General features: G+C 51.4%; 5 protein-coding genes and 1 pseudogene across 6 annotated transcripts, besides 1 other annotated feature; 3 read left to right on the plus strand and 3 right to left on the minus strand.

Annotated features, from left to right (window-relative positions):
• Positions 1–40: 40 nt before the first annotated feature.
• On the plus strand, positions 41–1,224 carry NCS54_01221000 (annotated as a pseudogene). Its single transcript has 4 exons — positions 41–58; positions 109–421; positions 493–1,130; positions 1,177–1,224.
• Positions 41–1,224: a sequence feature.
• Positions 1,225–2,937: 1,713 nt separating this feature from the next.
• Positions 2,938–3,291, minus strand: NCS54_01221100 (Hypothetical protein; the record flags this gene model as incomplete). Its single annotated transcript, XM_053157454.1, has 1 exon — positions 2,938–3,291. The coding sequence occupies one exon, from the start codon at positions 3,289–3,291 to the stop codon at positions 2,938–2,940; it is 354 nt and encodes a 117-aa protein (XP_053013429.1).
• Positions 3,292–4,246: 955 nt separating this feature from the next.
• On the plus strand, positions 4,247–7,918 carry NCS54_01221200 (Hypothetical protein; the record flags this gene model as incomplete). The annotated part of the gene is made up of 5 exons (XM_053157455.1): positions 4,247–4,686; positions 4,744–5,092; positions 5,764–5,945; positions 6,404–7,695; positions 7,746–7,918. 5 exons carry the CDS (start codon positions 4,247–4,249, stop codon positions 7,916–7,918), a joined length of 2,436 nt encoding a protein of 811 aa, XP_053013430.1.
• Positions 7,919–8,612: 694 nt separating this feature from the next.
• NCS54_01221300 (HET-domain-containing protein) lies at positions 8,613–10,413 on the plus strand (the record flags this gene model as incomplete). Its single annotated transcript, XM_053157456.1, has 2 exons — positions 8,613–8,769; positions 9,491–10,413. 2 exons carry the CDS (start codon positions 8,613–8,615, stop codon positions 10,411–10,413), a joined length of 1,080 nt encoding a protein of 359 aa, XP_053013431.1.
• A 1,107-nt stretch (positions 10,414–11,520) lies between these two features.
• NCS54_01221400 (Adenine deaminase) lies at positions 11,521–12,534 on the minus strand (the record flags this gene model as incomplete). The annotated part of the gene is made up of 1 exon (XM_053157457.1): positions 11,521–12,534. One exon carries the CDS (start codon positions 12,532–12,534, stop codon positions 11,521–11,523), a length of 1,014 nt encoding a protein of 337 aa, XP_053013432.1.
• An 875-nt stretch (positions 12,535–13,409) lies between these two features.
• NCS54_01221500 (Hypothetical protein) lies at positions 13,410–20,569 on the minus strand (the record flags this gene model as incomplete). The annotated part of the gene is made up of 6 exons (XM_053157458.1): positions 13,410–15,572; positions 15,624–16,175; positions 16,230–18,384; positions 18,435–19,900; positions 19,961–20,234; positions 20,283–20,569. 6 exons carry the CDS (start codon positions 20,567–20,569, stop codon positions 13,410–13,412), a joined length of 6,897 nt encoding a protein of 2,298 aa, XP_053013433.1.
• Between the last annotated feature and the right edge of the window lie 690 nt (positions 20,570–21,259).

Below are 21,259 nucleotides of genomic sequence, written 5' to 3' on the forward strand. Positions count from 1 at the left end.
TCTGAAACTCCGAACATTACTGAAATACGTCCACTCTAGGCTTGTGATGCTTGTCGGCGTAAGAAACTCCGATGTGATGGTCAGCGCCCAATTTGTACTCGCTGCCAGCGCCTCGGTAACTCATGTCGCTACGCCGATGTGGCCAAACCCAATAGGGGCTCTGTTCAGCGCTCCCTGGCTGCGTTACGAGAGGCACGCGCCGAGGAAGCCGGACCGAGCAATGCTTGTATGTCGGATGTGCAGACACCCCCTATCGGCGCAGCAGAGCAAGTCATAGTCGCACATGACAATGGTCCCCGCTCTCGAGAGTCTTCTCAGAACCCTGCCAGCCAAAGTCCGGGTGCAGCGAGCACCCATGGTTCGCCATCGGGCACTTCTACGGGCATCGTCGTGGGTGATAGCAAGGATATGCGTTTCTTTGGTAAGTACGAATCATGGAGCTTGAAAATGTGAACCCAAAAAATCCTTTAACATGTGCTCTTCTCATTCTAGGACCATCTGCTTGGGTGCCGCCCGGATTCTCGGATCTCACACACGGCCAGTCTACTCCTCAGCACGCACCAAAACAAGCCTTTCCTTATAAAGAATCTTGGTCCAGGTGGACACACCCGTCAGTTCGTACCACTTTAGAGAGACGTACGAAACAACCCTTGCCTCCTTGGTCAAAAGCCTTCACTCTAGTGAGCGAGTTCTTTGAACACGACCACAAAGCTATGCCGTGCCTGCATCCACCTACCTTTATGACTCTTCTTGGACAGCAATATTGCGATACTTCGGAAGAAAGTCCTGCTTGGTGGGTTGCTCTCAATGCGGTGCTGGCAATCGCTCAACGTCGCCGGGTTGAAACCGGCCGCAGCCCGCTGGCAGAGGAGGATCTGGCTTGGGGTTATGCAGCTAACGCATTGGGATCTACCTTGGACGTTCTCATGCGAAGCTCATGCCTCTTGTCAGTCCAAGCACTTTTGGCAATTGGCTGGTTCTTCATCGGCACGCCCAATCCGCAGCCAGCTTTCATGTTGGTAGGGAGTGCCGTGCGCCTGGCTCACACCATTGGGCTTCACAGAAATGACTACAACCATAACCTCGGCTCCATAGAAAAGGAAATGAGGAATCGAGTTTTCTGGGTCGCTGTGAGCCTTGATAGTCAGCTCTGTCTTCAAACGGGGAGACCCCCAGCACACGACTTGCACGATTTTCATCCCAGACTACCGAGCGATGCTCTAGAAGATGATTCAGGGATCCTACAGGCTACTGACGGCTCCAAGATCAACACTCTTAGAGTTCAAGCCCAATTCGCACTTATTCAGGCTAGTATTTCTCGGGAATTGTCTTCGGTCACCGGTAACTCGACTTTGAGCCGAGATCGCGCAGTAGAGCTCAATGGACAGCTAGACGAATGGTCTTCCAGCTTGCCTTTACTCTTCCAGCCAGGTGCACAATTTGGCAACCAGAATGACTGCTTATTAAAGCGGCTACACGCTTCCTATCACCATTCGGTGATAGCGGTCAATCGTTCTCAGAGTCCCGAATATTGGATGGCTCTAGATCGACCAACAACCTCAGAGTTGACTGCTAGTGTCATGGCATCAGTTCAACGTTGTCTGGCTGCGGCTAGGGCTATTGCTGCGATCGGTGGTACAATACCATATACCCGGAAAGAACTTTCTTGGTATGTCTGTCTCAAAGGAGTTTTCAAAGTTACCTCAAGTTTTTTCTTCTCTCTTTCTTCGTTACTAACCTCATTTTAGGAGCTTACTTCCTTCCATCCTGACGGCTGCTATTGTTCTCTCCTTCAATCTATTACGAACCCCCGGAACGGATAGTGCAGACGAGGACCTAGAAGCTATCCTCTGTCTTCTTAAGCTATTCGATGCTATGGATGAAGGAGATAAAATGACATATCTTGCGTATCTCCAGATGAGGTGCCGGAAACTATTTCAGATGGCTCAAGAAGCCTTGTCACTCTATAGAACGAGAAATGCCCCTTGTGCACAGCAACATGCGGACACAGGCCAGAATCACAAGGAACGGGGTCAGGGTCAGGAAATATCGGAAGAAAGACAGCCCACTCACGGTTATCGCAATACTGCGCCGCCACGGGATGATCCTGGCTCGATGCATTCTCAAATTGATTGGAGCGGCCCTCTCGCGGCGTTTAATACTCAACAGGGTGGCACAGAATGGATAAATGGTTCGGCGGGAGTGGAGAGAGAAATTCCATACCCTATGTTATGGGGGTGGAACTTGGATATGTTATTTGAGGGAAGTATATCCTTATAAAGTAAGTAATGGTATTATAAATAGTATACAGCCTAGTCTACTCTATCCCTACGTTGTATCCTGTTCCCACCTTTTCTCTCTCGAAATACACCTTGACATTTCCACTTGTCAGTGGATGTAATAGGACTCATTGACGTGGCAGAAAACAGAGGAAATTGGGTTCACTGAACCATGTACATGTAGCAAGTTCGCTAATTTTGTGTTTTTTTTTATATAGCCGAAGCCCGGCCCATGATGGGTTAACTGAGCCAGAAGATCGAACAGAAATTCCTGACCTAATCTAACCAGTTCCGCTTGCTCAGCAAGCGTTGTTATATCAACTGCACGAACCCTTATACACGTTACAGTATGAAGAATAAGCGTGAAGCTGTGGATACTCTTGAGGATGCTCGATTTATCAAGGCCTAGATTTGACACAGATGGCTGTTAGATAGCGATGGAGAGTATAAGACGACATTCTTCGAGTGCCGATTGCTTAACCAATAGTTACAATTTCTCGTACCCAAGACCCCGTCGCTTGGAGTGAGTTGCTGAATCAAGGGACGTCTCCAAACTGCCCCTAGGTAGTTCCTCTTCAAGCTGATGTCGCCGTGTGCTTTTTTAAAGGACACCGTTGTCCAACTCCCCATCTTCCAACCGTAATTCGATAGTTCAACGTTAAATAAAGCCCACAAATGCTGCAGCCGTAGCCCAAATGGACTGAAATATGTCTCCTTGACAAGGCAATCCATTAATTACGCGCTGGGCCGCGAACCCGCTAATAGTGGCTGCAACAAAGCAGGTTGCAATCTTGCGTGATATGCCAGGCATCACGATGGCTGTCGCGAGGATAAAGTCGAAGACAGGAATAAGACGGGCCTCAGTCGACCCGTCATCAGCCCTGCGCTCGTTCTGGAACTGGTAGAAGCTGGCTGTAGAGGTTGCGCCATGCGTGAACCGCGAGGCACTGCCGTAGTAAAGGAGCAGGGCGAGAGAGATGGGTAGATATTTTTTGAGCAGTGGCAGAGACATTTTGGCGGCGTAATCACAGAGAAAAGGGTTAGCATCCCAGGGAAAGATGCTGGCCTCGAGATGATGATGAGGAGAACTTCTTGTACGACGTTGAGTTGAGCATTTGAACCTTCGCTTACTAGGGCTTAGTCAGACTCGAAGCGACTTGAAGGAGGGCAAAGTTCAAAGTCTGTTATCTACTATTCATCGAGTTTGAGTATAATAAACATTGTTGAAAAATAGTTCCAAAAATGGATAGGTAGGCGAGAAAGTTGAGCCTTATCTGGCGACAAATGACCTTTGAACAACAGCGCCTTCTGTCCTTCTACGAAGGAAAGTCTGCGACCTTGTTCAGACCCTTTGGGAATGTAGTTGTCTTGGCTCTTCCAATAGATGGCTGTGTGTCTACCTTGACAAGGTCCGATATTCACGACAAAATTCGGCCCTGCGACCAACCTCTGGATATTTTCCCTTTCCACGACCTAGTCAATATCTTTCATGCATAGATTACATCTACAAGGAATAATATTAAGGGCAGATCTCGTGTTGGCCTCAACAAGATCCTTTCTTTCGCATTCCAAACCTGGTTTATTCAGGCGACATGGCGAACCGCGCCGACCCTAGCCGGGGGCTTGAAAATCAGGCTCGGGGATTGTAGGCCTCGCGGTATGCCTTGCCACACAGCAGGCGCTTCGACTTGCAGAAGCTGGACATCCATGTCGAAAAAGGATTGGTTGGCTGTCATTCTCTTTGATGACAGGGGGCGAAGGTCCCCAACGGTGACCTGATTACATCTTGGCTGTAACATGGCAGCCCCTTTTGCATTGCCCTTTCGGAATAACAAATTTGGCGGGAGGAGGTTAGCATTCGCCGTTCTTCCTCTCTAAATCCATCTCCCCTCCCTCATTTTTTCTCTTTTCATCAAACCCAAGCCATCGTTTGTCCTCCGGCGGCAGCCCCGGTCGCCCGCCCCAAAATGTCAGACCCGTTGTCCGTCGCGGGCACTGCCGTGGGAATCACATCTCTGGGGATCCAAGTGTGCCAAGGGCTTTTTTGGTACCTTCGTTCTGTCCATGGAAAAAGAGGGGAAATCGCCCGGGATCTGGGCGAGATCCAGACCTTGATATCCATTTTTTACTCGCTCAACGACATCCTCCCCAAGATTAATCAAACCCGATGCACAGAAGCGACGACGATTAGACGATGCCTCGAGGATAGTGAAGGAAAGCTGCTGGAGCTGCAGCAATTATTAGTCAAGCTAAGGGGGCCCCAAGAGTCCACCGCCAACCGCGACAAGATGAGAGAGGCGGGTCGAAAGCTTGTCTACCCATTCCGAGCCGATACGTTGAAATCGCTTCGCCAGTCGTTGCGGGAGCTCCTGAACAACTTGAACTTGGCTATCGACATCACGTCACTGTAAGTTCAGTTTGATGTCCCTGCCGATTGTCCATACCTATCTGACGATCCCTCAAGGGCGTCCCAAGTCACCAATCGTGACAAAATCGATAGCATCAGCCTCTCGATACAGAACTTGGACGTTCAGTCGAAAGACTCAAATGCCGGCATCCAAGATCTAAATACCAAGATGCAACAAAACCTGAGCCAGTTCCGATCACTAGAATCCACCATCGCCGACTCCCTCACTGAGTTCAACCAACGGATCTCACAGGTAGAGTGGGCTATCCAGGATCTCAGTAATGACATCTCTGGAAAGCTCACCATCACGGAAACCGAAGTAGTTTCGACTCGCCGTGCCATGTCGGAAATGTTGACAGACATGGCCGGGAAGCTGGACTCACAATCGGCAGAGATCTCACAGCTGGTAAGACGGTCTGGCGAGTGTGCATCCCTGAGAGTTTTCCGACTAACAATCCCACGTCAAGGGGATAAAACTATCCTGTATCCAAGACCAAGGCGCCTTGTTGCCGAACGGTGCTCCTGAACAGGTCACTCGCTATGCGTCAATTACTCGCTCCTCAAGTCGCTACTCCCCACCTATCTGTAATTGCAGACGGAACAGCCGCCCATCTGGGTTCTCCTTTGCATTTTGGAACTTGAAGTTCGAATTCCAGCAACAAGTCCCAGGAAAACACCGTCGGTCTTGCAAGTTCTTTGGAATTGACGGACAGGCACAAAGGCGCGTCAATGTGCAGTTTCCGCTGAGACTCGCATGGATGTCTGCCCGAATGACCCTGGCCTGCATGGAGTATACAGTCGGCACTAGCAGTCCAGGCTGTTCAGTGCGCTTGAAAAGCTTTGTACCTGGACAATATAGTCCAGTCGCTCGAGTGCTGATTGAAACGGGAGGCAGCATCCTAACTTCGCGATCTACTAACGAGACTATACAATTGCTCGAAGGCGCTGAAAGGGAAATCCTATCTCTATATAGGGATAGAGAGGCTTCTCCAGATGACCGGGATGAGGATGGCCGTTGCCACTTGAGGGTTAGTGTCAGAGAATACGTTCATATGTCGGCCACCTAACCCTCGATAGATGTTTATCGACGCATTGGCGAGCCCTGATGAGACGTACTACTCGATGCATGAGTTTGGGGTAAATTTAGCCGACCCTTATGAAATAGAGCAAATACTCTGGCGTGATAACTCAGTTCTGGCCACGATGCTGAGAATCTTGCAAGTGCTACATGAGCTTGTGCAAACAGATGATATCGAGGTGTAAGTTGCGCTCTCTTCTGGTGACCGCTAGCAAACAAAAGTTCCACTAGCTGATACTCACCCGAACTCGCCGATTAGCTGTATGCCAGTCTTCCCATTCTTCCGTTACAGCGAGGATGAAATGGGGGATGCCCGCCTGACTAGGCGCGGGGGGGTGGAATTGGTATCATACTTGGCAACAACGCAACATTTCGACCAGAAGTGGCTTATTGAGCAATGCCTTGAAGCCAAAACTATTTCCTCATTGAGTTCAGTACCCGGTCTTATGGATGGTGGGTGCTAGCCTCACAGGGGCGGTATGATTTAAGTTCGTCACTGAACGAGTCTCTAGTGATGGAACTCCCGCCGATGACGCGGGCCATTGTTTCGAAATCCGTCATGCAACTAAAACAGTGCATCTTGTCCAACCCAACAGATGTCAAAAAGAGAGTGTGGGGATACAGTACTCTCCAATTTAGCGCGGCGTGGCCCGAGGGACTGGGAATGTTACTCACGACCGAAGCTCGAAACCTTGTCCATGATGACACTGGAAATCCTTTTTACTGGCCCACCGCCTTGGCACTGCGATATGAGTGTGAAAAGTCCTTGGACATGCTTATGAAGGCAGGTTTCCGGTTTCAACTTGATCGGGGGTGGAGAAATACGTCACCGGGATGCGCCATGGTTGCTGCTCGCCGGCTCTTTGAGAGAAGGGCAAAGCTGTTTGAGCTCGCACAGAATCAACTCCAAGATTTCGAAGGCGAGTACACTTGCAATACTTCCGAAGAAGAAGCAGAGTGCCTTTATTACAGACTTGTAGCTGCAGGAATTCAGGTCGATCCGGGTCTGGAAGTCCAACATGGCTGCACAACAGTATTTCATTGTTCTAACCTGCCACTTGATTACTTCCGAATATTCTTTGAAAACGGGTTTCGGAATAACTCTGCCCATGACGAACTTGGGTTTACCGCGGCCATGGTCTACCGTCGCAACCTTTTCCCCGAAGACATGCATGGAAAAGTCAACATTGAGAGCTGCCTGAGCACCTTGCAATGGCTGCAAGAAAAAGCATTTCTCGACCACTCGCCCGAGGATCCATGCAATCTTGGTCTCAACACCAACTCCACTGGCTGGCACTATCTTGCTGCACACGCTTACTTTGAGGGACGGGCTAAGAGCATTAAGATGCCCTTACGCGAAGTTTCTCGATCGTCAGCTAGAGATTCCTGCGTTTGCTGGTGTATCCCTGAAGGAGAGGGCTGCTCCCCGCTGGGGTGTATCCTGAAAGCCCACGCTGATTCTTATTGCGCTCTTGCAAGGTTTTCTTGGAAGGAGAATCTTGCAGAACTCTTTGAAGTTTCGGGATGTGGCGACACGACATCAACTGTCATGACTCAATTTGTGCGGTTCCTTACATTCGAAGCTCTTGAGATGACACACACGTGTTGCCATTTTCAGATTTTGGACCAGGACACCTTGGAATTCGTCACTTTCGATGAGTGCGATCCGAGCTTCAAGCAGCTAGTAATTCTTGATCATGACGCAAAAGTGATCCAAAAGACTAGAGCTGACAGGGTCGAACAAAAGAATGCAGGTCTCCTGGATTCATTGATGGAGGAATTCAGTGTCCAGCTGAATGTGGCCGAGCCAACGGTGGAAAATTTTGTCAACTTTCTCAAAGGCGACTGGAGATCACGGATTGAACGATTGTTCACTGTTAATGAGGACATCGTCAATGGGATGAGGGAGTCTCTAAGCGATGTCAAGACGCGTAAGTGCTCAAAAAAGCGCGAATATGATGGTTTCTAATCTGGGGCCCAGACGTGTGGCCTGAAAGAGTCCAGTGCTTTGTTCATTTTGGTGACTCGGAGTCAGAGGATTCTTGCTCACGTGCCGAGTCAATGTGCGATACTGAATACGATTCGGGCGACGAAATGCCTCAATCAGAGCCTAGTGGAAGCGAGGAGGAATCTGAAGATGGTCAGGAGGAGTAACGCGGGCAGCGCCCTGAGCCCAACATTGCAACTCTCCTATTCTCCTTTTCGTTTGTAGTTGATGAATTACGCACAAGCTCACCCTGATATCCACTCAATACCGACTCGTGTGTCCTAGCCTCTGAGTGCCAAATAACAGCTTCAGAGACTGATTGGTGAAAACGGCGAACGCTCCCGTTGAGCTTGCGTATTTGGTCAGCCCCCGGTTGCGCCGTTGGGTTAATGACTGGTATCAGTGCTTGAAAGATGTTCATTTTCACTCGAAAATGCTTTGGGTTTCTGTTTCTTTGTGACGAGTGACTGCTCCTGTCGAGGGTGTCATTGTGCTTGGAACACGAGCATTCTGTCGACCCAGATGGTCGACGCTCGCTCCAAACTACGTCGTGGGCAGTGGCCTTGTGAAACGTTGGCTTGTCACGGTGCTACCGAATGCCAAGACCATCATTTGTGGCTTGCCTGTGTCTTGTTGGCTGCCTCCAACACGTGAGTTGATGGCGAGTGGCAGTGCATAAAGCAGGCTCGCCTGAATCGTCACGTAAAACCCCTCCTTAACGCTCTCCATTCTCCCAACAAACACGAATCTCAGAGAGACTGGACACAACCTGGAAATTGAAAGATCCATCCCCAGGCCAACTTCTTTCTGAGAAAATCACAGCCTCCTTGTTGAACAGCCTCTCATTCACTAGAGTTCGAGATGGGTGACAGCCAGAACTCTCGCGCCAACGACTCTGTTCGCAAGCGTCAAGACGCTTTTGGTATGCAGATAAAGGGTTTCCCGAAGCTGACCAGCGGGTCTCAAAATCCGGATGCCGTTAAGAAGGCCCAATTATCTATGCAGGCATCCCTCCTCGGTAAAACTCCTGTCTGGAGCGTCAAAGGGCCAACCGGCCTTTCCTCCACTTTCCAGAATCCGAACCAAGACATATCCGGGTTCAGTCCGCTGCAAGCTTGCTCTGAATGCGCCAAGCTTCTGTCATTTCGCGAGTCCCATGTCTTAAGACAAGGGTACAGCTGTACGCGATACCTGTCACTGCTGCATAAATCTGCTCGAGATGGATGTTCCCTCTGCCGCTGCATTTTATAGGACTTCAGGCCGTCGGTGGCTGGGAAACTGGGCTGCCCAATTTTTATGAAAACCCATCCTTACGAGACAGATATCTCGATGCGCGTGGCTATCCAGGGCTACAAGAAAGCTTCCCTTATGTTGAGGGATATCGAGAATCCTGAGGGGAAACCGCTTTCCTTCACCATTGCCAGACTCTCTCGATCAGGTAAGAACCAGTAGCCATGCCTACCTATATCAAGCATTTCCGCTATGCCGTTGGAATTAAGACGATGATCCGGCAAAGTCTCTTACTCAGGCCTGCATGTCGGAAAAGGAGGTAGCAACGGATCGCACTTTTGGACTTGTCAAGGGCTGGATCCAAGATTGCGATACAACTCATCAGCACTGTCATAGGTCTCTTGGGCCTCTTCCCACGCGGGTTATTCAGCTCCAGAAAGGCGCCCCTCCGAGGCTTGATGTCTCACAACGAGAACCCTTGCCTTATATATGCTTGAATTACTGCTGAGGCGCGAAGCAGCCAGTTGTCACAACCACCGCCACGCTCAGCTCTCACCTCCGGGAATTGCCAGTCGACCAACTCCCCAAAACTATCAAAGACGCCTTGCATGTCACCGAGAAACTTGGGTTTGAGTATTTGTGGATCGACGCCCTCTGCATCGTGAAGGACTCTGACGATGACAAGGCCGTAGAGGTCAGCAAGATGCATGAGGTCTATCAGAACTCCTCCCTTACTATTTGTGCCGCAAGAGCAGAAACCTGTCTCGAGGGATTTCTTGGCCCCCGGGAGATGGCGTCTGTAGATTTCACGATATCCTTTCGACTCAACTACAAAGCGACGATTCAAGCATTGAACGCTACGGTCCTTCTTGTCGAACAAAATCAAACATTCAAGGGGAAACCCATGGAACCTCTTCATCACCGTGCCTGGACTATGCAAGAAACCATTCTTTCACCGAGAATTCTGCTATTCTCCAAGTACCAGCTTTTCCTTGTGTGTCAGGAACAGGCTCAGCAGGATGGAGGTATCGATGACTGGAATGCGTATGCAGAGGCCTCAAGTTTTCACCGGTTATGGGGTCCACGCGACAGCTCAACAAACCCTACGAAGCGGGCGATAGGTGACTTTGAGCTTTATTTTAGGCCCTTAGCTTCCCAAGACACGACAAGCTTGGAAGAACCCTCGCTGCAGACAACCTGGGAGCGCATCATGCAGGACTATTCGCGACGAAGCATCTCTGTGCCATCTGACAAGCTTCCTGCACTTTATAGTCTAGCGACGATCTTTTCACAGAGAACCAACCTCGACTATGTCGCCGGCATGTGGAAGCAGTGGCTTCCTGGCGCTCTCCTCTGGCGATTGTATAAAACCGTCTCCATCTCCAGACCCAAAGAGTGGAGAGCGCCGACCTGGTTATGGTTCTCAGTTTAGGGGCAGGTGAAGAGCTATGAGAGCCTGTCTCAGTTATCTTCTTCTGCTGGTAACGTTGCAGAGATCGTGGAGTGCTACACAATCCCAAAAACGCCCTCCGCTCCTCTCGGAGAGATATCGAGTGCTCAATTAACCATCAGCACCTTCAAGCCTAAGAGTTTTGAGGTGGATGATTGGGGCGTAGGAGAACAGAATCTTTACAAGAAGTACGATTCTGACTACCCCTCAAGCTTGGCACCGCATATCTTGACCTTCCTATGGAAGATTCCCCGTCCGATAGACACTCCAGACAAGCCATGATGGTTGGTCGGTTGCTTCGTTTCACCAAATGCATGTGCATTCCTCTACGGATGTGTGTTATCTCTAAGTCAGTTCAGGGGCTGATAATTGAATCTGTGGGAGATGGTGCATTTCGGCGTGTCGGGATGTTTGAGTCAGGTCATTCTCAAGGTGGTGTCTATCTAGAGGGGCCGAAGGTGATATCCGAGTTGATTTGAGGATGTCTTGAAAGGGAGATGGGAGAGATACATTAGGATGTAGATTCCGTCTATTTGTGAGCTCGGTGGCGCTTCCAAAAGAAGCCATCAGTCACGAGAACAAGAACACGGTTATTGGCACGTATAGGGGTTAACGCAGTGCCGAAAAAAACCACAGAGCGGCAGACAAAACAAGGTTATCAAGCCCTCTGAGGCCAACGTGTAGTCTCACCTTGTACCCCCTGCAAAAGCTGTCATGACGCCAACTATGGATTATCCTGCTGCTCTTCCACGATACAGACAGCAGGAAATGATGTTACATCACCTCGACCGCTACATCTACATTATTTCTGACCCAGGAAGTGCCAATGGAAAGTAGACCCGAAGAAGTAGTTAAAGAATGAGTTTGAGATTGATCTTGGGTCCTCTGCTTCCCAACATACGAGCCGGGAAGTGTCCTCCCCGCAAACAGCATTCGAACGGATTATGCAGGATTATTCTCGACGAAGCATGCCTGTACCATCTTACAGGCTCTCTGAACTTTGTAGTCTAGCGACTATTGTGTTCTTTGCTATAGTCAAAGTCTGGCTCTTGATGGATAACTAGGCGAATGGATAGATAGCTCTTATATTTAAAGTCCTGATACAAATGAATCTAACTTTAAAATCAGCCCTTTTATCTCCTCTTCTGATAAAAACGAGCTGGAAATACTATTGCGAGCGAGAGTAATAATGTCGTGAATGGAAAGACCGAGCGCGGCTTGACTCTGTATGAAGTTGTCATTTATATAAGCGCCAAAGTATGGCGGATCGTCAGAGTTGATCGACACCTTGACTCCCGCGTCGAGCAGCTTTCGCAATGGATGGCTAGCAAGCGACGATACCACGCTGAGTTTCAGATTCGACACGGGGCAAACCGTCAGCGGGATCTGTTTTTCAACAAGTTCCGCGACTAGTGCTGCATCCGAAAGACAAGCAATTCCATGATCGATCCGGTCGATCCGTAGCTGCTCGATAGCCTGACGTACATAGTCCGAGGGGCCTTCTTCTCCAGCATGGATACAGGTTCGGAATCCACGTTCACGGCACGTTTCGAAGTAGGTAGCAAATTTTGAGGGTGGGTTTGGCATCTCGGGCCCACCCATGCCGATGCCAATAATGCGTTCTTTCCACGGCATGATCGAGTCGAGTAATTCAAGCGCTTCCTCTTCCGTTCGATGTCGGTGGGTGCTTATGATGAGCCCTGCGCTGATGCCCAAAGCCTGCTCGGCTTCGTGAATTGCACCGAGGACGCCCTCCATGAGTTCGGATAGAGGAGTACCATTTTCAGTAAAAGTTTGGGGGCCAATAAAGAGCTCGGCCCGGACGACGTTCTCGGCGTGTGCTCTCTCAAGGTATGCCAAAGTCACATCGTAGAAGTCCTGCATTTTGACCAGAACTTTGCATCCCTCAAAGTATAAGGCGAGGAATGACTGAAGATCATTGAACTCGTAGGCATCCCGCAATGCCTCAGGAGATTTCCATCGAAGAGGGATTCCATTCCGCTCAGCGAGGGCAAACATCATGGTCGGCTCACTACAGCCTTCGATGTGCATGTGAAGCTCTGCTTTCGGGATGCCCCTAATAAAATCCTGGATGTTCTCCATACTCGTCTGCTTGGTTTGGGATGTTTGGCGTCACTGTATGATTGAATGTCGGTTGCCTCCTTTAGCTGATGCTTAATGCAGATATGGAGGAAGACACGTACGTATGAGAAGTGTTGCGAGACCGAACTAATAAATCCTGTCGCTTATGGATAAGATGGTTGTTCTTGCACCAGAATCAGGGTGGCTTGTGGAAAAGCCGAGTGAAGACAGGCAAAAGAAAACAAGGAATGGAAAAAGCCTCTGTCCAAATCATCTCATAAATAACAATTTGTCGAAATTCGGGGCCCTGCTGACAAACCACATAGCTTTGGGACTTCGAGACTCATGGCGGTATGCAAGCTCAACTCCGACAAGTGGGCCCTTCAACTCCGAGATTAAGGTAGGCATCTCAACTCCAACACCTTGCAAGTAATGACACTTGATCAATGTCACTCCATGGTCTTGTGTTTCTAGCTTTGTACTCGTTGTGCGATACTTTGGGATGGAACTATTGCAAGAGGGGCGCTGATGTCGAGTATTCGTATCTTGACGATGATGACCTTGAAACGAGCGACCAGGTCCATGTACAGAAATCAGGGCAAGGGAATCATAAAGGCGCTCATGATTGGCGAACAGAGGGCGATGTTAGTGCTGAGGATTCTTCAGAGCCCGCTGACGGAGAGTCTTACAGAGATTAGACAAGTGGAGCATAGGCAAGTTAAGATGTATTCTTTATGCAGTCTAGGAGAATACAGAAAGGTAGAGAGATACCGATAACGAGGCAACGACAAAGGAAATGATCTCTATGAATCCAACCAAAACGAAAAGCAAATGTATCAAAACGCCGTGACCCATGCTTAACTTCTCCCAACTAGTTCCCTTGACTCCTCCTCTTCTTATACCCTCGGGCCCCAAAGTCGAAGCCTCTCAGCCTCAAAGCCAGCCTTATCCTCCGCCGTAGACTTCAAGAATCCAATCTCCTTCCAAATGTGAATGTACTTCCGAGTGACGACTTCTGGGACAGGCCCAACGGCCCTGAGAGACTTGGAATGCTCAAGAGTGTTCTTGACATCCAGGACGAGTCCTCCGCAGGCCATCCGGAGGTAAGTACTCTCTAGGAAGTCGACCAAGAGGGCGGCGGGGTTATCTTGCTGAGGCGCCTTTCGAACAAGTTGGAGCCAGTCCTTGAAAGGGACGAGGTTGGGGATTCGGAGGGCGTCTGAGAGGATGGCATTGACATCGCGCCACTGCTGACCAACTGGGTTGTCGATGTGATAGAAGGGGTGGGGGGTGCGGTCAGACAGAACAAGGTCGGACAGTGTATCAGCGATGTCGTTGACTGGCGTCCAGTTAAGAGCACCATCGACATCAGGCAGGGCATTCAGAGTTTGGGACGACTTGATGAGGAATCCGAAATGCTCCATTGGGTTCCAGTAACCGCTTGTCTTGGAACCAGCAATCTGACCAAGGCGGACAACCATGGCGCGGAAGCGGTTAGGATACCGGTGCAGAGTCTCATCAAGCATCCTCTCACACCCCCACTTCGCCTCTGCGTAGCCATTCGAGAGCAGAGAATCGACGGTCGCACTCTTCTCAGGGACGACAATCTTTCCAGTTTGGCCAGCAGCCAGACCGTATTGTCCGACGACACCGATTGAAGACACCATCTGGAAGCTGAACTTGAAGCTCTCAGGGCGACGAGAGGCGGCCTCATTGCCAAAGTCGACGAGGTTGCGGAAGACCTGGAACTGCGACTCAAAGCCCGACAGGGGACGCTTGGCGCTCATGGGCCAGGCGTTATGGATCAAGTGAGTGACTGAACCCACAAGGCCATCGTAGTCAAACCTGTCAAGTCCGAGATGAGGCTTGGAGGTATCGGTCTGGAAAATTCGGAGCTTGTGCTTCAGGTTCTCGGGGAAGCGGATTCCCTTCTCTCTCATGGCCTTGTACTGTCGCGTTTCAGGCTCTTCCCTGTTGTCACGGTTGAGACAGATGACGGTCTTGACGTCTTCGAGCTGGGCGATGGAGTAGACAAGATGGCTGCCAAGGCCTCCGGTGGCACCTGTGATAAGGACGACCTTTTCGTTGTCGGCGGGGGGAGTAGCTGAAGGGTCTGAGGATGGGGCGGAGAAGCCGGCGGTGTACTTCTGGACAAGCTTGTCGACGGCTTTCTGGCGGTCATCGAGGTTGGAAGTACCGCTGTGGGCATTGATGACTGCGATTGTCTTGCTGGGAGGAGCTTGAGCAACCTCAGGCACTGGGAGAGCGACTGGTTTGCTGATGGGAACAGACGGGACCGGGGGTGTTCCTGCCATCTCCCTCATCAGCATTTCCTTCAGGTCGCCGACAGTCTGGCAGTCAAGGAAGAGAGTCTCATGCCCAACATCAAGTCCAAAAGCATCCTGGAAACGACTGGTGATGACAAGAGACAGTAGAGAGTCAACGCCACAGTCAGCAAAGTTGGTGTCGTCGTCAAGCTCCTCTCGAGCAACTCCACTCTCTTCCGAGATGATGTCAAGCGCGCGGAGAAAGTCGACCTCAAAAGGGTTGGCAAAGTCCTCGTGCACATCAGGTGTGACGGCTCCAGTGATGAAGCCGCTGGGTGGCGACTCCAAGCCAGAGTCACTGGCGTTGGAGGAGGAGGTCGCGCTTCCATCGTCGCCGGGTCCCATCAGGAACATCTTGAGATCCTTAACTGTGGGATGGTCGAAGAAGAGGGCGTTGAAGTCAAGATCGACATCGAGTTCTTCTCTGAAGCGGGCGGAGATGGTCAATCCCAGAAGCGAATCGATGCCCACGTCAGAAAAGTTGGTGCTATCGGTAAGATCGGCCACGTCGATGCCACTCTCTTCAGCAATGATCAAGAGAGCGGTGGAGATCCTGGACGGCTGGACCTTCTCAAGTGGTAGCGCAAGCTTCTGGGCAGCCGATGTCCCATTCACAGGAGCAGAGATGGAGATGGTAGGTGCCTTGTTCTGAGCCGGACGCTGGGGCTGAGTCTTCTTGCCGCTCTCAAGAGAGAGAATGACCTTGAGGACTCTGCGAGGTACACCTTGAATCTGGTCAAAAGTCAGTTAGCTCTACTTGATGATGCAACTGGATGTACATACCGCAATCTGTCCGAAAAAGGCGACGACCCGGTCACCATCAAAGATGACCACATCACCATGCCAGAGTTTATCCTCACCGGGACGCATCTGAGTGTAAGTGGTATAAGTCTTGTCAAACTGAAGAGGCTCAAACATCTGCAGAGATCCCCAACCATGGTTCATAAAGACCTCAACATCCAAGTCGGTGTCATCGTTACAGTTCATGGCGAATCCACAGCCCTGGGTCAGAGAGTCAATGATGGCGGGATGAGTGTGGAAGTTGCCGTCGCGCTTGACACTGCCAAAGCTGAGACGACTCGAAGCCTCGTATGTTGGGCTGTTCAGGATGATCTCGTCAATCGCGCGGTAGTCGTCGTGGAAGCGGGCCAAGGGACGGATGGCTCGGAAGACCATGGCACGGTTGTATCGTGCCGTCTCACCGGTCGCGATTCCATTGCGGAGGACCTGCATCTTCTGCTTGACACTGGCTGCCTTGTCTTGCAGAGTCTTCTGGAGACTGTGGTCTCTGAAGCGGACAACACACTCCGAGTGCTTCTGCAGGTTACCCTTGTTCTGGATCTTGTTAGCTTACTGGCAAGTGCGAAAGATAAGATTGAGGTATCTTACATCAAAGGTCATGAACTTGATGGTTGCAGACTGAGAAGCCCAGTCGGCGTCAAGGTGGGCCTGAAGAGGCTGCTTGCTTCCATCGCCTCGCAGGATCAGAGCCTTGGAGATGGTCATGTCCGACACATCGATCAAGTTCTCCTTCTGCTGGGGCTGGTAGCGCTCCAGAAGGTATCTTCCAAGAGTCAAGGCCATGTCTGCGTAGACCGACGGGGTGCAGAGAGGGATTCCGTCGACCTCATGACCCTGCACCAGTGGACTCATGTCCTTGCGTGAGATGTCTGCTTCGACGATCATGTGTGTCTTCTTGGAGTCGCCACTTTCCTCAACAACAGAGTGGATCGTGGTGCTCTCGAGTCTGGGGGCGTTGTTGATCACAATTGGAGCATCTCCCTTGCGCAGAGACCAGTCGTTGACATACTGGATCCAGTAGTCCTTGAGGTCCCAGCTGTAAGCAGGAAGAGCGACGACAGAGTGAGAGCCCTCAAAGTCGCTCTGGTACTCTGCCCAGCTGATGTTGGCTCCAGCATCATACAGACCCTTCAGTGCAGCGCAAAGTACGTCCCAGGGCTGTCTGGCGCGCTGAAGGGAGGCGATGCATGTCACTTGCTGGCCAAGGGCAGCTTTGACCATGCCCGTGATGGCGGGGTGGGGACCAAGTTCGAGGATCATGGATCGATCGGTGATGACATGGTGGCGGTGGGCAGTTGAGAGTGCAGCCAGCATGTTGACAGGCTGGCGAGAGTGGTTCGCCAGGTACTCGGGACCAAAAGATTCGCAGTGGTCGACGACGGTACCGTCAAGAGGGCGCAGGACTGGGACACTGGGCTTGGAGAAGGTGACTCCAGCGGCAACCTCTTGGAACTCGGACAGAACCGGGTCAAGCTGTGAAGAGTGGAAAGCGTACGGGACCTTGAGAAGGGTGGACTTCATGCCGGCGGCCGTAAGAAGTTCCTTGAGATCAGCGACTTGCTCATTGGTTCCAGCGAGAACAGTCTCGATCGGAGAGTTGATGCAGGCAGTCTCATACTCGTTGCCCTTGAGAACATCGGCAATCTCGTCCTCGGATCCCTTCACAACAAGCATGGAGTGAGTGCTTCGAGTGCACTTCTGCTCAAGCAGCTGCGCCCTCTTGCCAACGAGGAACAGAGTATCGGTGTCGGACAGGACCCCCGCGACGTTGAGAGCGGCGTACTCCCCAAGACTGTGGCCGACAACAGCAGCAGGGTAAATACCCCACGAGGCCCAGAGTTTGCTGAGAGTAATCTGGAGACAGACACTGGCCAGCTGCACAGCTGTAGGAGCAAAGATTCCAATGTCTTGCTCCTCAGACTGAATAACAGGCAGCATGGAGGGGAAACCCAGACTCTGAGCAATCTGGTCAAGCTGAATAAGCTCGGAGCGGACGAAAGAGGACTCCTCGAAGAGCTGCTTGCCCATTCCGGGATACTGAGCGCCCTGACCTGTAAAAGTGAAGACGACGCTAGGAGAACTCTTGGGTCTGTTGACGCCAGTGTTGTTTTGCAGAGCTGCCTCAATCTTCTTGCAGATGTCCTCGGTGGTGGGGCCGTTGACAAGAACTCGGTGCTGGTGGTGGATGCGACGAGCTGTGGTGGTGTATGACAGCTCACCAAGAGACACTTCTGGGTTCTCCTTCAAGAATTTGAGCATCGATCTCAAGTTTCCCTGCAGAGCAGAACCACTCTTGGCCGTGACAGCAATGGGGAACTGGACTCGAGAGTCAACAGTGGCGGGTCGCTCAACCTTGGGCGGCGCGTCCTCCAGCAACAGGGCCGAGTTTCCACCCGCAGCGCTGAAGTTGTTCACAAAGACACGTCGAGGACCGTTGTTTCGATCCCAAGCAGTGGGTTTCAATGCAATGTGGACGTTGCGCTGGAGGAGATCGGTGGGGAACTTGTGGTTGATCTTGGTCTTGATGCCGCAGTGAGGAACGATCATGTTCTTCTGCATCATGTTGAGGACCTTGATCACACTGGATGCACCAGAAGCAGCTTCACCGTGTCCGATATTTGCTTTCGCTGAGCCTAGGAAGAGTGCTTGATCATTGGAACGAGCCTTCTTGCCGTTGACGAGAGGTGGTGCGAAGGTGTCGAGGACGCTGGCCATTTCTGTGGCATCACCAGCCTGGGTGCCTCTGCGAACATGTCAGTATCCAGACTTCAAGAGAATAGTGGGGCAACTTACGTTCCATGCATCTCAACATAGCTGACAGTGTAAGGATCAACAGCAGCTTCGCTCAAAATCTTGCTGAAGATGGCTCGCTGGGCCCCGACATGAGGTCGGGTGATGGACTCCGACTCAGCCGAGTGGTTGGTGTAAGCACCAAGAATAACACCAAGGATAGGATCATTCTCAGCCAGTGCATCGTCGAGACGCTTAATGATGAGAGTAGCAACACCCTCACCACGGCAATAACCATCAGCACCATCGTCAAAGGTCTTGCAGTTGCCAGTTCGAGAGAGGAAGTGGCCTCTATCAAGACCCGACGTGAAGTCGGGGTTGGTCAAGACATTGGTACCACCAGCGATGGCAGTGTCAATGTCGCCGCGCCAGAGAGAGTTGCAAGCAAGATGGATGCCAGCAAGACTGGAGGAGCAAGCCGTGTCAACCGCGTAGCTGGGGCCGCTGAACTTGAAGAAGTAGTTGATGCGACCAGGGATAAAAGCACGGTTTCCTCCAGGGATAAAGTATGTGTCAATTCCTTGAGCACTGTTGGTCTCCATCCAGTCATTACTGGTCACGCCGTAAAAGACACCGACGCGATCGGGGCGAGTAGAAGGAGTGGCATCGGGAACAATGCCAGCCTGCTCAATGGCCTCGTAAGCAGTCATCAGAGCAAGGCGCTGAGCAGGGTCAATCTGAGGTGCCTCTCGTGGCGAGATATTGAAGAAACGAGCGTCAAACTCGGCAGGATCATCAAGCCAGCAGCCAAAGGGAGTGGCACTAGTGTTCTTGCTCTTTCCAGTGGGATCAACATGGGTCTGGGCATCCCATCGGAGGCTTGGGACAGGCTTGTGAACGTCGAGACCCTTGAAGAGAAGATCCCAGTAGGCCTCGTTGTCCTTTGCGCCTGGAAATCGGCCAGACATGGCCACAATGGCGAGCTTGGGCTTCTTGGAGGTCGACTCAGGACCAACCTCAGGAATAGACTGACGGCTCTGTCCGTGAGTGCTGGGGACCAAAGACCGCAGGGGCGTCTGCTTGAGAGCCGTATAGATGAGGTGGTCTGCAGTTGATCCAATAGGCACGACGTTGAGCTGGCCCGGGTTCACCTCCTGAAGACAAGCCTGGATGTCGCCGAGGATAGAACTCCAGTGGAGAGGATGCACAAGAGCCTGAGCGACGGCATCCTCCAAGAGCGTCGCAAAGCTCCTCTCATCCAGCTTGACGCCAGTGTTGGAAAGGAGCGGAATCTGCTCAGAGAGCGCAGTAGCAGCATTGTACGACAAGCTCGATACAATCTTCTTGGCATCGATCTGAGAGTAGAGATGCGGAGCATGGTACGCGCCAAATATGGGGATGCTCTTGGATGTGAGACCCTTGAAGCTGGGAGAGCTGATGAGCTGGGCGAGGGTCTTGGGAGGGCCGCTGACGGTGATGCCGTTGGGGGCGTAGGCGCTGATGTAGGGTCGGCTGGTCAAGGGCAGGTTCTAGAAGTGACGGGGTTAGATAATTCACATGGGCTTTTGAGGACAGAAGGGAAGACTCACGCTCTCTTCGCAGAATTTCTCTACAGCCGCAGCAGACTTTGATCCAGGAACGAGAAGTGCCCAACTCTGGTCAAGATCTTGCGATTGATCAACCCTCCTGGCAACATCAGTCACGAGCATGCCTGTTCTGAAGGCAGCGATGACAGAGTAAACAGCCATGGGGATGAGATCGGCTGTAAAGCTACTACAGCTAATAGCAGCAGCAGCGAAGGCTCCTGTGCAGAGGCCAACGACTCTGGAGCTCTGAGCGTCGTAGGAAGAGATTCCAGCTTGGCTTGTAAGATGTCAGACACAATCCTTAAGCTGATTAGTAGATACTTACCTGATGAAAGTGCCAAGGTGGTAAAGAGTAGTCATCGCCATATCCAAAGCAATGCATCTCTTCCCACTCTCATCCCACCGCAGCAGATCCTCTTGACAGGTGAACCGCGGAAGATCATGCCTGACCTTGAACGGCAACCTGTACATCTCGACGCGGATGGCATTGTAGGCTTTTGTTAGGAAATCTTGGAGAAAGAGGTGGTCTCGCTGCTGGAAGAGCTTCTGAAGATGGGGCTTGATGTCATAGGTTTGGTCTCCGAAGAGGTAGAGATTGAGGTTGTCGGTCATGACGAAGGTGTTGAATCTTGGTGGGTTGGGAAAAGAGTGGTTGAAAGATTGGATGGTTTGATGTCTTGTCTCAGATTCAGATTCACCGCTGAAGAAGCTCTTATTTATCCATGGTCAACATCAAGGTGCCTCTTGATCCGTCCATATCCTGCAGCCTTCCAAGTGCCATCGTCTCCTCAACAATCCCGGCCGTTATCTTGCCGCAGATTCCATCGCCGTCAGCAATGCCTCACTCGGATCCCGGAGCTTTGCTACAAGCAGTATCATCTTCACGGTGATTATCAAGCTGTCCCCGGTCCCTGACAAAGCAGGCATTCTCCGGCCTCAGCCTTCCACCGTCGTCGCATGTGAGATACCTGAAAAGATTGAGGCTCAAGTTGATTTCACAGTCTCTCGGGCTTGCACCGAGCTGCAAGGCGCAGCGGCGCAGCCGCATGGAGCACGGCGCCCGAAACTACGGGGTTCCTCCGGGAACATGGTCGGTGATTCTTGCACCGTCTGAGGTCAGCAACCCCCGGCTTTCACCGACGACACCAACAAGTCCCGTAAGACTGCCGGACGTCTGTCAGACTCGTAAGGGGAATCAGCAATAGTCTTTCCTATCGTAAAAAGCTGTTGGCTGCGTGGAATGCTTCTCCCTCATAAGCAGCAGCCCTTGGCCCTCACTGATACGGTAATTCCAACCACACT

Source organism: Fusarium falciforme, chromosome 10 (assembly GCF_026873545.1).
Source record: "Fusarium falciforme chromosome 10, complete sequence".
Classification (NCBI taxonomy): domain Eukaryota; kingdom Fungi; phylum Ascomycota; class Sordariomycetes; order Hypocreales; family Nectriaceae; genus Fusarium; species Fusarium falciforme.